The sequence below is a fragment of the Hemibagrus wyckioides genome, linkage group LG04 (assembly GCF_019097595.1).
Source record: "Hemibagrus wyckioides isolate EC202008001 linkage group LG04, SWU_Hwy_1.0, whole genome shotgun sequence".
Classification (NCBI taxonomy): domain Eukaryota; kingdom Metazoa; phylum Chordata; class Actinopteri; order Siluriformes; family Bagridae; genus Hemibagrus; species Hemibagrus wyckioides.
Window position 1 is genome coordinate 28,056,477 of NC_080713.1, and position 14,722 is coordinate 28,071,198.

General features: G+C 43.0%; 1 protein-coding gene across 3 annotated transcripts in view; it reads left to right on the forward strand.

Moving 5' to 3' along the window:
* The first annotated feature begins 2,557 nt into the window (after positions 1 to 2,557).
* The window catches only part of tiparp (TCDD-inducible poly(ADP-ribose) polymerase), a 27,754-nt gene continuing 15,589 nt past the window's right edge, over positions 2,558 to 14,722 (forward strand). The window contains exons 1-2 of one of the 3 annotated variants that reach the window (XM_058387868.1): positions 2,558 to 2,825; positions 3,528 to 4,359. In XM_058387868.1, coding sequence (XP_058243851.1) covers positions 3,533 to 4,359 — 827 coding nt within the window. In that variant the 5' untranslated portion in view covers positions 2,558 to 2,825; positions 3,528 to 3,532. Of the gene's footprint in view, positions 2,826 to 2,869; positions 3,425 to 3,502; positions 4,360 to 14,722 lie in introns of those variants that run through there. The other 2 variants (XM_058387869.1, XM_058387867.1) reach the window with 2 other exon arrangements.

The following is a 14,722-nucleotide window of genomic DNA, read 5'->3' on the forward strand; positions in this document are numbered from 1 at the left end:
ACTCGATATAAAGCAGGTCAGAGGGTCAAATCCCCCAGACGTCCTTTAAGCCAGACAGAAGCGGTTTGTTTACGAGGCACAAAATTAGGAGGAACCTTGAAAGGAACCGAATCAAATTAGTGAATGAACCCAAATCTGATGGTCCTCCACTGAGGTCTGATGATTGTTGTGTCTCCACAGTGGAGGTTAATATGAATCTCAGATGAAAGTAGACCCTCAGGACTTTAAGAGTTTGTAGTGTTTCAGAAGGATTTCAGTTTTTCTCTAGCCTACTAGGGGCGATATATATTACATGAAAGGATCATCATCATATCTCTCTGTGTGTAAAACTAATCACGTCCAAATAGGGCTCTTAAAGTTGTTATAATAAATGCTTGGATACATAACCAGGTAACCTTGTGTTTTATGGAAAAGTAAAGTAAGTTGTCCTGTGTGTGTGATTACAGTTGTACTGACGGGTTTTAAGCGTATATCTCAGTCAGTAAACTGATGTTTCTGTTCCCAGAGTGGCTCTTGCATTGTGTTCAGCGCTCATTGTGTGCTCATGGGAATGCACCGACGTCACTCCGTTTCATTCCAGGTTTCAGGTTTGATGGAAGAGGACACGCACAGACACGTCCATCCACGCACCAGCGCTCTTCCTTTGGCCTTGTGATCCAGGGGAAAAGTTGAAACGTCTTTCGCATATTTCCCCTTTTGTGTTAATTCGCTGTAAATGTCATACTGAACATTCACCAGTCAATGGAAATAAAACACCGAACCAAATGTAAAGGAAAGCTGTATAGAACCTTCATGCAAAAGTATTGGCACCCTAATAAGAATGTTTCCATGTTAAGGAATGTTTGTTTGTTTGTTTGCTTTTCTATCTTTCATCAAAATATATGGACTAAAGAAGATGATCTGATGTATATAATGTACTTTATATGTATATAATGTATTTCTGCTTTTTTTGCTCTCCACCTATCCCTATCTTCTGCATCCTCAACACTTATACCCACTAGCTCCATATCCTCATTTATTCCATCCATATACCTCCTCTTTGTCCTTCCTCTTTGCCTCCTGCCTGGCAGCTCCATGTCCAACATTCTCCTACCAATATACTCACTCTCCCTCCTCTGAACATGTCCAAACCATCTTAATCTGGCCTCTCCCTAACGTTCAACATGAGCTGTCCCTCTGATGTACTCGTTCCTAATCCTGTCCAACCGTGTCACTCCCAAAGAGAACCTCAACATCTTCAGCCCTGCTACCTCCAGCTCTGACTCCTGTCTCTTCCTCAGTGACACTGCCTCGAAACCATACAGCATGGCCGGTCTCACCACTGTCTTGTACACCTTCCCCTTGATTCTCACCGATATTTTTCTATCACAATGTATATATAATGTATAAAATGTACTTCATATGTATATAAAGTATTTTATACGCACCTTACTATCTATATAAAGGTAGATGAGATAAAGAGACTAAGAATTGGACTTTATTGCAGAGAGTACAGGATATATTAACCAGGAAGTTAACGTTCATACGTATTTTCCTACGAGGAAAATCGATGCAGGAATGGACACAAATTTGACTTCATCCACCAAGGAAAGTCCAAGATCCTCTACAACTGTCTTCGCTGCTTGATTTCAGAGCAGGTGCCAATAATTTTGGAGATGACCGTAATTCTGTTTGACAGGGTACCTAATAGCTTTAGCTTTATTTTTTTTCCAAATAGGAAAGTCATGTGATTGTGTGATTTTGGGGGGCTGTGACCAGAATTGGCTGAACATCAAATACAAAAGTAATTCAACACTCGAAAAGATTCAGGGTTTCATTAAACACGTGAGTTTACGGGTTTTATAGAAATTTCATACCTTTTATTAAAGTGTTATAAAAGTCTTACACGAACCGTTTATAACATAGTTAGGTGCTTTTTATTACACATGTATGCTATTTTAATATACTGTAGCTGTCTCTCTCTCTCTCTCCCAGAGCGCGTGCAGGTGTGTGAGAGACCCCGCGGTCATTTCGACTGTTTTTGTTTTAGTTTTTTGTTTGTTTTGTTTTGTTGTTTTTTTTAAGCGCACGTGAAAGTCCCTTTCCTTCACATTCTCCTCCGGTTCTCTGCAGCTTTACCGGAAGGTGTCACGCGCTACCTACATAATCGGCTGGCGGTCTAAGTTAACGAGGCACAGGTCCTCGCGTGGAGAGAGCTTCCTTTAAAGCCTCCATTCTTCCATTGCTCTCACACACGTACGCACCCATGTCCCACATGAAAAAAAAGAGGTCTCGCGCTGAGTTTGGGTGAATGGTTTAACTTGAGAGGCATGTTTATGTCTGTAAAAAAAAACAACAACAACAACAACACAGGGTTATTTACATGCACGACTTTTTTTCTGATTAAAACTATTAGATTTGCTCTTAAAAAATGTTTATAAGTGCAAAAAAAACTGGTAGGGTGAGTCAAACTCGCACGCGCGAGTGAGGCGCTCAACTTCCTGGTCTTTTTTTGCTTCTCTTTGCTCCCGGTGCTCTCACAAGCCCCGCCCACTGAACTCGCGAGAGAGAGGGGAGAGAGAGAGACAGAGAGAGAGAGAGCGAGCGCACTGACGGTACAGCGCTCCGTGATAGATGTGCGTTTCGTCCTCGCGAGCAATACGAGTCGTGGCTGCGGGGGAAGAAACGGAAGGTTCGGTCCATGCGCGAGCGCTTTCGTCGCGCGCTGTCCTCTTCTTCTCCTCCTGGTTCGCGGACACGTCGCTGACACGCTCATGCTCGAACGGGAGTACGACTTGAGCGGACGGCGCCGTGGGAGAAACCGGAGGACCGCAGGCTATTCACAGGTACGGGCAGAGCCACCGAGCCGCGCGCGCGCGCGCACCCTCTCGCCTATGACTCAAGGCTGTGTGAAAGGAAACGATCGGTTCCCCATAAAGTGGATATGACACTTTAATATTTGGGGTGTTTTTTTGCCCGGGCGAGCTCGCGCTAGGCGGATGATTGTTGTTTAACGGAAGCCAGTACGTGCTACGTGCGGAGTCGCTCGAGAAGCCTTTCACCACCGGCACGTAGGCAGAGTGCGCTCCAGAGCCAAGAGATCTGAATCAAACCCACAGCACACGACACGTCCTCCTCCCCCTGAGAGCAGCGTTTACATCGGCGGTGATTATATCAGGCTCCGTCCTGAAACAGGGTGGGAAGACTCAGCTGGTCGTTCCTGACGCTCGCAGCGCAGCAGCCCGGTGTGGTCTTCCCTCAGAGCTGACCGTGCACCGGGGATGAGATGAAGCCCAAGTGCTTATGATCCGACTCGTTGTTTCCGTTTCACTTCAGGGACACCGTTTAGGTTACCTTTCGGTTTAAGTTCTCTCCTAAAATAAAACCCGATATGAATCACACCTGACCTGTTGAACCGAACCTCATGATCACGCGTGCTGAAAATGTATGACTAATATCCAGCGCGTGCAGCGTCTTATCAGAATGACTTGACTATATATTTGTGTTTCTTTTCTTCTTATAGTGTTTGTGTATGTGTGTGTTTTTAGAATCCATGGAGAAAAGTTTAGGCATGATGCCGGAAGCCGATGAGAGTGGAGCAAAAGTATTGGGAAGCCTGGCCATGGGGGACGGGGAGTTTGCGGATCGCCGGCTCGGGCTCGTGGACAAGATCCCGTTAGTGAAACCCTATTTCAAGAAGAAGCACGCGCAAAGGAAACTGGACCACAAGTGCCTACGGGCTTTAGAGGACCCTATTCTGAGCACGATACTCGGCTCGGACGACCTTGTGGCCGGAGATGGCATTTTCGTGCCGCGGAACCCGCCGCCGGCCTCCGCGCAGCAGAGTCTGATGTGCGCCGCGGCCGTGGCGGAGGAGGCGCGCGCCGACGCGACGGCGGAGGAGCAGCTCGCGGCCGGCGAGCAGAAAACGACCGGCGCGACGAGAGACTCCAGCGACGCGTCTTCGCGCGACCCTGGGACGACGACGGCGGCGGCAGTGGTGGCGGCGCAGCGCAGCGGACTCGAGGCGGCGGAGAAGGCGGCGAACGGCGCGGAGTCGTCCGCCGTCGCGTGCGTCGGCAACGGGGAGCTTTTCCGCGACAAAAGCGACGAGGCCTCTTTGGATCTAGTGTTCGAGCTGCTCATGCAGCTGCAGTATCACACGCGCCAGGACGACGCCGTGCACATCTGCGTGGATTTCTTGCGCGGCGCGTGCCTGTGCGGGAGCGAGTGCCCGCGCCACCACACCGCGTTGCCCTACCACTGGCAGATCCGGCGTGCGGACACGCGCGTGTGGCAGAGTGTAGCCGAGGACGCGCAGGAACAGCTGGAGAGACTCTACTGCAACCCGGACAATGAGAAAGTCCAGCTTAAATTCCTGTAAGTCCAGCTTCATTTCAAGTCTGCTTTCTGGCTGTGTTCTAAATCACGAGCGTCCACTGTATCAGCACTGACCTGTGGAGCGCATCTCGTGCGTCAGGTTTAAACAACCATCATGTGTTGTTTCTGTGTGTTGTGTGTGTGTGTGTGTGTGTGTGTGTGTTAGCTTTCTAAAGCACTCTTTGGAACAAGAACAACCAGCATTTTTTTCTGTTCCACACAGAACCTTTCTCCTTGTGCGTGGGACTTTTGGCTAGTTTTTTTTCCCCAGGCTTATCATTATGACTTTGCAGATACCGAGAGCGCGTGGCTTTCACCAAACCTCGCCGTGAACTTGTAGCGTACATAATTCTCCATTCTGATTGGTCAGAAGGTGCGCGATCGTGATACGCCACGCTGTTTCCATAGTAACGTTGGAAAGATGTTTGTAGCTGCTATAACGCAAGTGCAGAACTTTATAACGTTAAAAGTAACTAGGAGTTGACTTAAAAAGCTCATTTATTCGTTTATTAATAAATAGATCACTTTAATTCAATAAAGTGTGTTTTAATAAAGATTCAGACATGCAGAACTTCCAAAAAAACTCTGCCCCCACCCCTCTCTCTCTCTCTCTCTCTATGTATATATATATATATATATATATATCTTTCTCTAGATTTCTCTCTCTTTACTCTGCCCCCCTCCCTTTCTCTATATTTGTCTCTCTTTTCTCTGCCCCCCCCCTCTGTATTTCTCTCCCTTTCCTTTGCCTCTCTCTCTTCCTCTCCTTCTCTATATTTATCTCTCTCTCTCTCTCTTTCTCTCAAAACTGTATAACGACACATGATATTTTCACGATATAAAATATGTAGTATAAGAGTTTAGTTAATAGAGCAATAACCTGCTGGTCAGTTACACAGAACTAAAATAAAAATAATAAAAATAAAAATCATGACAATGTTACTGACCCATAGGATCTGAACTGAGAGAAGCATTCAGTTTAATAAAAACTTTTGATTTGGTTATAATGATTTATTTTATGGTGTATGATCATTATGTGTATGTCAGGTGTCTCTCTCTCTCTCTTACAGTAATGAGGAACTGAGTGAACGGTTAGAAAACAATATTTTTGCACCGGCTGTTTCAGTTTCTGTATTCATTTTATTTTTGTTGTCGTTATTGAGTGATACCAGAGTGTATCAGGTATCGTGAGGGGGATATTTAATTTCTTTTATTATCTAGGTATTTTTGCCGTGTCAGAACCACACATCTATTATTTTAATACAACAGTTATAGTATTAATTAATTAATTAATTAATTAATTAATTTGAGTGGCATCATTTACACTTTGTGTACTTCAGCTATACCTCAGAAACGTACAATTCGTATGTGATTAGCGATATTGTGGTATTTTTTGGTGGTATCATTGATGAGATGCAGCAGCAGGTGTGTGGAAGCAGGTAGAATGTCCGTAGGACCGAAACACACATGATCAAGACCCGTCCAAATATGACGTAGAACACACTGAGGCAGAGTATAAAGCATCATTGTGTGTGTGTGTGTGAGAGTGTGTTTGCTTTAAACAGGAGAAAACGTGTGTGTGATGACTGACAGGAAGTTTAGACTAGATTTTGTTTGTGTGTCTGTGTGTGTGTGTGTGTGTTGTCTGTTCCCTCCGTGCTCGCCTGATGCTGGCGGCCCTGACACGACACGGGAAGTGAAGTAGTTGAATGACCTGTTTCTCTCCCTCTCTCATTCTCTCTGTCTCTCTCTCTCACTCTCGCTCTCACACACACACACACACACACACAGAGTCACTGTGACGATTCTCAAACAGAGAGAGCCTCACATGGACAGTATGTCATTGACACAGCTGTGTGTGTGTATGCTTGTGTGTGTGTGTGTGAGGGTCAGTGGCATGTGGATAAATGAGGCTCACACACGCACATGTGCCCACACACACACACACACACACTCACACATGCACACATTCAGCCATTCAATGAGTTCATGCAAATTCTGTCCCAAGTGTAGGAAGGCGAACACATGCCTCTCTCAATCACGCTCTCTTTCACACACACACACACACACACACACACACTTACTTATGGATTAACTAGCTCACCACACAGTGTGGAAAACTTTCCCTGACCAACAGGGCTATATTGTTGGTCGTGTATCGAGTCAGGGGTGTGTGATACATTAGAGTCTATTCTGTATCACGATACCTGATCTGACCGATCACACTGACCGTCCAACAGGTCCAACAACTCTTAACTGATTTGTTATTATTATTATTATTATGAAGAAGAGTGAGTTTTTATCTGTTTAGTCTTGTGGAACGTTTGTGAAACGACTTAGTTCCTGTTCTCACTTTGGTTAAAGCGGCTAGATACAGTTCTTCTCTCACCAGCTTCTATTTTTCACTCTCTCTTCAACTTAATAAGAGTGTGTGTGCGTGTGTGTTTGTATGGGGGTGTGTGTGTGTGTGTGTGTGTATTTATTAGTGTAAATGTGTGTGTAGTTGAGTATGTGTGTAGATGTGTCTGTTTATGGTGGTATGTGTGTAGGTGTGTGTAGATGTGTATGTTTGTAGGGGTATGTGTGTAGATGTGTGTGTTTGTATATGTGTTGGTTTTTATGTTTATGTAGGTGTGTGTGTGTGTGTATGTTTGTAGGTGTGTGCATATGCATAGGTGTATGTGTGTGTGTGTGTGTTGATTTGTATGTATGTTTGTTTGCGTGTGTGGGTGTGTGTATGTTGTAGGTGTGTTGATGTATGTTTTTGTAGGTGTGTGTGTTTATGTATGTTTATAGATGTGTGTGTGTGTATATGTTTGTATGTATGCGCATAGGTGTGTGTGTGTGTGTTTAAGTACGTGTAGGGTTAAAGACTGTTACTGAACGAGCGTTAGTGTGACACACACACCTCAGCTTCTTCAGAACATTCCGGATGATTTGTGATGGAAATGGGTCTTTACCTCGCCGGCCATTTGGCTTTCAGTGAATTCCTCCTTCACTCTTAACCACTTAACTACGCCTCTGACACCTCACGAGTACCTGTGAAGTGTTTACAGCAAGCAAGCCCCCCTACTGTGTGTGTGTGTTGTGGACCCCTAAGGGGCATAATCAGTAGATAAGCGCTGCATTGTTTGTGGGTGTTTGCAGTTGCCAGCTGTTTGTTTGGTTCCTGGTCAATATTGCAGCTAATTCCAGGAAAGGCTTGTGTTAGCATGTGTGTGTGTATGTGTGTGTGTGTTTGTGTGTGAGAGAGAGAGAGAGAGAGAATTGTATATTTAGGCTCCTATTCCAGTATTCTGTACGAGAAAAACATGAGGAAACGTCTCCATTTTGCCGCAACGTAGCCGATTAACCAATAGCTGTGATTAGCTAATAGCATTGTAGCACCAGCTCTCCACGTTTCACCACATTACAATGATATTTAGCTGAAACGCTTTCACCTCAGATGAAGTCTGAAGATAAAAACTGCATGTGTTTTCTGTTTGCTTCACTAGCTTCAAGGCTAACCTAGCTTAAAGTTAACAGCTAACAGGATAGCTGAATCGTGGCACGCTCGACTCAAAGGACGGTTTTTACCTCAGGGTATAATAAAGGTGTATTAAAAAAAGTGATTTAATCCAAAACTGCTGAGTCAGAAACACAGCTGATGAAGATGATGATGTTGATGGCGGTGTTTTTTCGCTGAAGTCAGTGTGTGATGATGCTAACCTCACATAGCTACTCAGATGTTAGCTACGTTAGCCTCGTTCGGAGTCAGTAATATAGTTTCGAACTACAACGTTTATATAAAAACACGACGTGAAAATCGTTTAGTTTGGTGATTAAGTTATGTTTGTATTTCCGTTAGCTTTTGGTTTCGCTCGCTTTGTGCTTGTTAGCATGCGCTAAACCTTCAGAAACACAGAAGCTCTCTGTGAACTCTCTGGACAAACGTAAACCTGATGTCGAACGATATCAGTGTGTAACTAGGAACTGAGCATTTTACAGCCTTCGTGTCACCCGAGTGCATGTGTGTGTGTGCGTGTGTGTGTGAGAGAGATGAGGGCACTGACCCTAAACTCATATGATTTGGTTTCCGTGAGAACGGTAGCCATGGAGAGGACTGTGTGAGACTCTGTGTGACTCCCGCCAAGAATCAAGGGCAGGGTGACCTGAAACCAGGGCGTTTGCGTGTGATAACGTTTCTGTGTGTACCAGCGAGAGAGAGACTGTGTGTGTGTGTGTGTGTGTGTGAGAGAGAGAGAGAGAGAGAGTTTGTATGTGTTGTGTGTGTGAAAGAGAGAGAGTGGGTATATGTGTGTGTGTGGGTGTGTGAAAGGGAGAGAGTTTGTATGTGTGTGTGTGCTTGTGTGTGAAAGAGAGAGAGAGAGAATGGGTGTGTGTGTTTGTCTGTGTGTGTTTGTCTGTGTGTGTTTGTGTGTGTGTGTGTGAGAGAGAGAGAGAGAGAGAGAGAGAGAGAGAGGCAGTATGTGAGACGAGTTGTGGAATTGCTCACTGAGGCGAGGTCGCTCTGGCTTCTCATTAAACACACACACACACACACAGTCTGTTTCTTTGTGTCAGAACTGTGATTACGCGATCCCAAAAATTACACACACACACTGACACTTTGACAGGAATGCTGCGTTTGTGCTCTGGCGCGTGTGTATGTGTGTGTGAGATGAAACACGTGTATGTGTGTGTGTGAGATGAAACACACGCACGTGTGCGTGTGAGATGAAACACCCCGTCTCTTCCCGTCGTCTTCGTTTCGAGCGTGTTCTCTCCGTCCCTGAGTTCAGGAACTTCACGAAACCGTCTCAGAACCGCTCATGCTTTCTTTTCGTTCTCTCTGGGTGTCTCTGAGAGGAAGCGAGAGAACTCTTCAGCGCTGAAAGGAAACAAAAAAAGAGGAAGTCGGGAGCATGGAGGTCAGCTCCTCGGCTCCTCTGATCTCCTCAGAAGGAAGAGAGGAAAGCCCTGAACACTTCCCGAGCAGCTCTCATTCACACACTTTTATTACTCTCATCACCTTCAGCTGGGTGTGTGTGTGTGTGTGTAGCAGTGTGTGTGTGTGTGTGTGACTCAGTCCTCTTTATGCTGATGATGATGAGGTTAAAAGTGAGTCACATGACCCTCAGTGTGTGTTAGCTGAGTAAGGTGTGGAGAATTAGATCAGGTGTTTAATAGATGATCTGAGCAGGCTGCTGTTAGGGGTGGAGCGATAGCACAAAAATAGATAGATAGATAGATAGATAGATAGATAGATAGATAGATAGATAGATAGATAGATAGACACGAAAATAAGTAAGTAAATAAATAAATAAAAATTATATATTTATTAATGTTTTTTATATATATAATATAATTTTTTATATTGTATATAAAATTATATATATGCTCTCTGATGTTACTTATATAACTATTATTGTTATTTATATTATATACACACAATCTAGTTCTATATTAGGTATGTCTGTTAGGAACATACTCCTTAAACTGCCAGCAATACAGGTACAATACAGAAAACAAAACAAAAATAAATTAATTAAATAAAGTATTAATTAAATAACATAACTGTAAAAATAGTGCTAATTAGAAAATAAATAAATAAATAAATAAATACAAAACAAAAACAAATATAAATATTTTTATGACATTTTTAAATAACAATTTGAATCAGCCAACAATAGACTTCTGTGAATCTTTTGTAAAAACAAGAAATAATTATAATATTTATTTTATATATAAATCTCTAATTACTCCTCTTTTTAGTGTTAATAATTGGTTATTATAAAAGAATGATGCGAATGACACAAAAAATAAAAATAAATAAAATAAACATAAAATATTTGATTGGTCGTGCCTGAAAATCGAATCTGACCTGAATCTAGGTCAGTTTGAGATGTTTTGTTTGTTTGTTTTTGCCGCTCAGACAGCAGAGCTGACCGTTTAATCATCCTGTTTAAAGCCGTTGCTCATTTGCATATGCTAATGAGCTCCAGTGTAGGGTAATGACAGTGGTATTGTAGGAACTGGAGTTTAAGACTTTTATCCTCCTTGTTTCTCCTGCCATTTCTGGATGTCGGAGGAGTGTGTGTGCATGTGTTTTTGTGTGCGTGTGTTTTTGTGTGCGTGTGTTTGTTTGTGTGTGTGTTTGCATGTGTGTGTTTGCGTGTGAGAGTGTGTTTAATTGTCCAGGTGTGGCTTGGGTGATGTTGGCATGCAGGAGGCTGTGTGCCGTTGGAACATGAGAAAGATTATAGGAAGTTGTTCTGTTTGTATGTGTGTGTGTGTGTGTGTGTGTGAGAGAGAGAGAGATAAAGATAAAGATAAAGAAAGAGAGGAGAGAGAGAGGGAGAGAGAGAGAGAGAGAGAGAGATAAAGAAAGAGAGGAGAAAGAAAGAAAGAAAGAAAGAAAGAAAGAAAGAAAGAGGATAGAGAGAGAGAGAGGATCAAAAAGGCTAAGGGGGTAATACCATATGAAAATCTCTTTTTCTTTCTCTCTGTCACACTCCAATCCACTGAGTCTTCAACTTCAACCACAAACCACAGCAGGCCCCAAGCTACTTGTTAATGGTATGTGTGTGTGCGCGTGTGTGCGCGTGTGTGTGCGTGTGTGTGTGTGCGTGTGTGTGCGAGTGTGTGCGTGTGTGTGTGCGTGTGTGTGTGTGTGTGTGTAGGCACTGCAGGGAGCAAGGCTGTGCGGTCAAAGGCCAATTATCAAAGTGTTTTGGTTTTTGTTTTTTTTGCTCCACAGCAGCACACAGCTTGAGGTCATCAGCTCAGTTTGTTGTGAGAAAAACATCCTCAGAGATGAGAGTCCTTCTCAAACTGCTGAGATCCTTTATCTCATAATCATGTGACACTTTCTCACGATGAGAAATAAACTGATCCTACCCCAGATGTTGTTTAGGTCTGGGTGATACCAGCGTATTACAGCAATATGATAAAATAACACCTGATAAATTATATTACAACATGCTTTTCAGGGATATTGTGATATTGTTTATATATTTTTATTATTGTTTATTTCTTAATTTTTTAGAAATAATTTCAGACTGTCTGGAAGCAGCTAATGTGAATCTGTTTTAGTGCTGAATTTTTTATACATTAAAAATGATGAATATTTATAAACTTAAATATTTATAAATAAAATAAAGTAAATATTTATTCAGTGTGAAAACTCTTAATATTTTCAGATTTTTAATTAGTGCATTATTTATATATTATTTATTTTATTTTAATTAGTGCGTTGTTTATATCCTTTTTTATTTTAACAGCTTAATTTATTTAATTTTTTTTTTAATTTTACCAGTTTTTTTTTTTTTTTTAATTAGTGAATTATTCATAACTGTTATATTTAAAATTTTGTTTAGTGCATTATTTTTAATAGTTTATTTTATTTGAATTAATGCATTATTTATAACTTTTATTTTCTTATTTTATTTAGTGCATTATTTATAACAGTTTATTTTATTTTAATTAGTGCGTTATTTATAACTTTTTTTAACTTTAATTAGTGTTTTAATTATAACAGCTTATTTTATTTTATTTTATTTTATTTTATTTTATTTTATTTTATTTTATTTTAAATTTGCATTATTTATAACTTGTTTTTTTAGCAAAATATCAGAATGTATATCATGATTGGTATAAAATATCGTAATAAATCGGTAAGAATGGTGATAGTTCATCGTATTGCCTCGGCCCTAGAAAGTGCTTCAGATCGACTTCACGTGTGAATAGAGGGACTTTTTTATTTTATTGGATGCCGCTGGTTTTTAAAACCGCACAAGAAAAGGGAAGTGAAGCGCAGTTTGAGGAAACTGAAGGGAAAAGCTGAGGAGGCTGTTTTCATAATGAGAAGCGTTAGTCTGATAGATGAGCCGTGTGTGTGTGTGTGTCTGTGTGTGAAGAAAAGTGACGAAATACATCGTGTCTTATGTGACAGGACAGTCCCAGATGAAATATTCACGCCGTCCTGTTAACCTTCACGGGGTTCTGAGGACATCTCCGTCTGAATCCTCCGCTCTATCACCTTTTTTCTCTCTCGCTGTCTCTCCCAGGACGTCTGTCTCTTTCTCATGTTCTCGCGTTTTTTTCACGCTTGTGAATCGGTAGTTACGGCGTGTTGGGGGAGGGTGGGGGCAGAGCCCGTGGTTTGGGGCGTGTTTGGTGACCGAGTGTGGAGACGAGCCCAGAGTGATCAGATCGAGTTTTACAGCGATTTAGAGGCTCCATTTACAGCCTCTGTGTGTGTGTGTGTGTGTGTGTGTGTGTGTGTGTGGAGTGGCTGAGTCATCGACCAGCGAGTCAGGTACAGGTCACGGTCACTGTGGCACCGAGGCGAGCTCTGCATGCCTGTACGGTCAGAGGGACGCACTGGAGTATTTCAATCTCTCTCTCTATCTCTCTCTCTCTCTCTCTCTCTCTCTCCATTTCTGTCTGTCTCTTTCTCTCTCTCTCTCTCTGTCTCTCTTTCTCTCCATCTCTCCCTCTGTCTCTCTCTCTCTCTCTATTTTTTTTTCCACACATCACCATGACAACATTATCATCAGGTCCAACACTGCATTAAAAAACACAGCGGGAAAACTCCCAAAAAACACTCTGGAAAAATTCTCCTCGACATTATAGTTTTTCCACCAGACGACGTGACGCGTCTCGGCAGATTACCCATAATCCTCTGCGGCGTCCCCGTTCCCGTGTCAGATGTATCGCTCGGACGTAAAAAAAATAAAAATAAAAATCTGTTGCATTTGTTGTGCTTTTACACTTTTACGAAACAGAAGAGAAACCTGAGAGAGAGAGAGTGTGTGTGTGTTGAAATCTAGGCTGTTAGGAGAGCTGCTATGTGTGTCTGTCAGGGATAGTAACACAAGCTGTGTGTGTGTGTGTGTTAAACTACTCCATGTTGTGAAACTGAAGCTGTTTGGTTTCTCTCTCTCGCTGGTCCCCAGCAGTCACAGGCACGCAGTGATGCTGTATAAACACATTACGGAATTGTGTGTGTGTGTGTGTGGGTGTGTGTGTATGTGTGGGTGGGTGTGTGTGTGTGTGTGTGTGGGTGGGTGTGTGTGTGTGTGTGTGTGTGTGTGGATTGTGCCACACCGAGTGTCCCACTAGGCCTCTGAGCGTGTGGAAATGTGCTCTGGGCATTTGTAAATTGTGCCAGTGTGTTCCTCTTCAGCCCATAATCCTTTGCATGCTGTTCCTGCTCTCTGTGACAGGAAGAGAGAGTTCAGTACTGAGGGACAGAGTGAGAGGAACACTCTACTGTAGAACATCTTCGCTCTCTCTCTCTCTCTCTCTCTCTCCCTCTCACTCTATCTCTCTCTCTCTCTCTCTCGCTCTATCGTTCTGTTTCTCTCTCTCTCTCTCTCTCTCTCTCTCTCTTTCTCCCTCTTTCCCTCTCACTTTCTCTCTATCTTCCCCTCTCTCTCTCTCTATCGTTCTGTTTCTCTCTCTCTCTCTCTCTCTCTTTCTCTCTCTCTCTCTCTCTCTCGCGCTCTGTCATTCTGTTTCTCTCTCTCTCTCTCTCTCTCTCTCTCTCTCTCTCTCTCTCTCTCTCTTTCTCCCTCTCTCCCTCTCACTTTCTCTCTATCTTCCCCTCTCTCTCTCTCTCTCTATCGTTCTGTTTCTCTCTCTCTCTCTCTCTCTCTCTCTCTCTCACACGCTCTGTCGTTCTGTTTCTCTCTCTTTCTCCCTTTCTCCCTCTCTCCCTCTCACTTTCTCTCTATCTCTCTGTTAGTTATCCAGTAAAACCTTTCACCCCGATTCTCTTTCTCTCTATTCTCTTTATTCCTGCTTTATCTCCATCCCCTGAATCTGCATTCTGCCTCGTTTTCTCGTTTATAAAATTCACTCCTCGAATCAGTCCACACACACACACACACACACACACACTTAAAGGAGAACTCCTCCATCTCACCCTGAACTCTGTGTACACCGGAAAGGAACAATTCAACACTATTTTTTTTCCTCTCATAACAACAGGAAGCTGTTAGTGGGGCACTTGTGAACTTCCAGAACATCTGCCCTCAGAGGGTAGATCTTTGTGGAGCAGACAGGATTGCAGTCGTGTTGAAATTCTTGTCTGTGATGCTCAAAAAAATCATTAGACGTTAGCTTTAAGAACCATGTTAGTGCGCTCCTGGGACCAGGAAGCACAGCTACCCCTGCTAACTGCCCCTCTTCTTGTGTTGCACCCTCCCCACTGTCCCATTTCCTGAGGAGCTCCAAGAATTGGGAAATGTATACAACAAAGCTGTTATTAGCGCGTCTATCCACGTGCCTGCTATGCTAGCGGAGGAAGGAGACGTAGGAATGTGGAATTAGCATCTAGATTAGCTTTTAGATTTCTCTGCCAGATTAGCATCGGAGT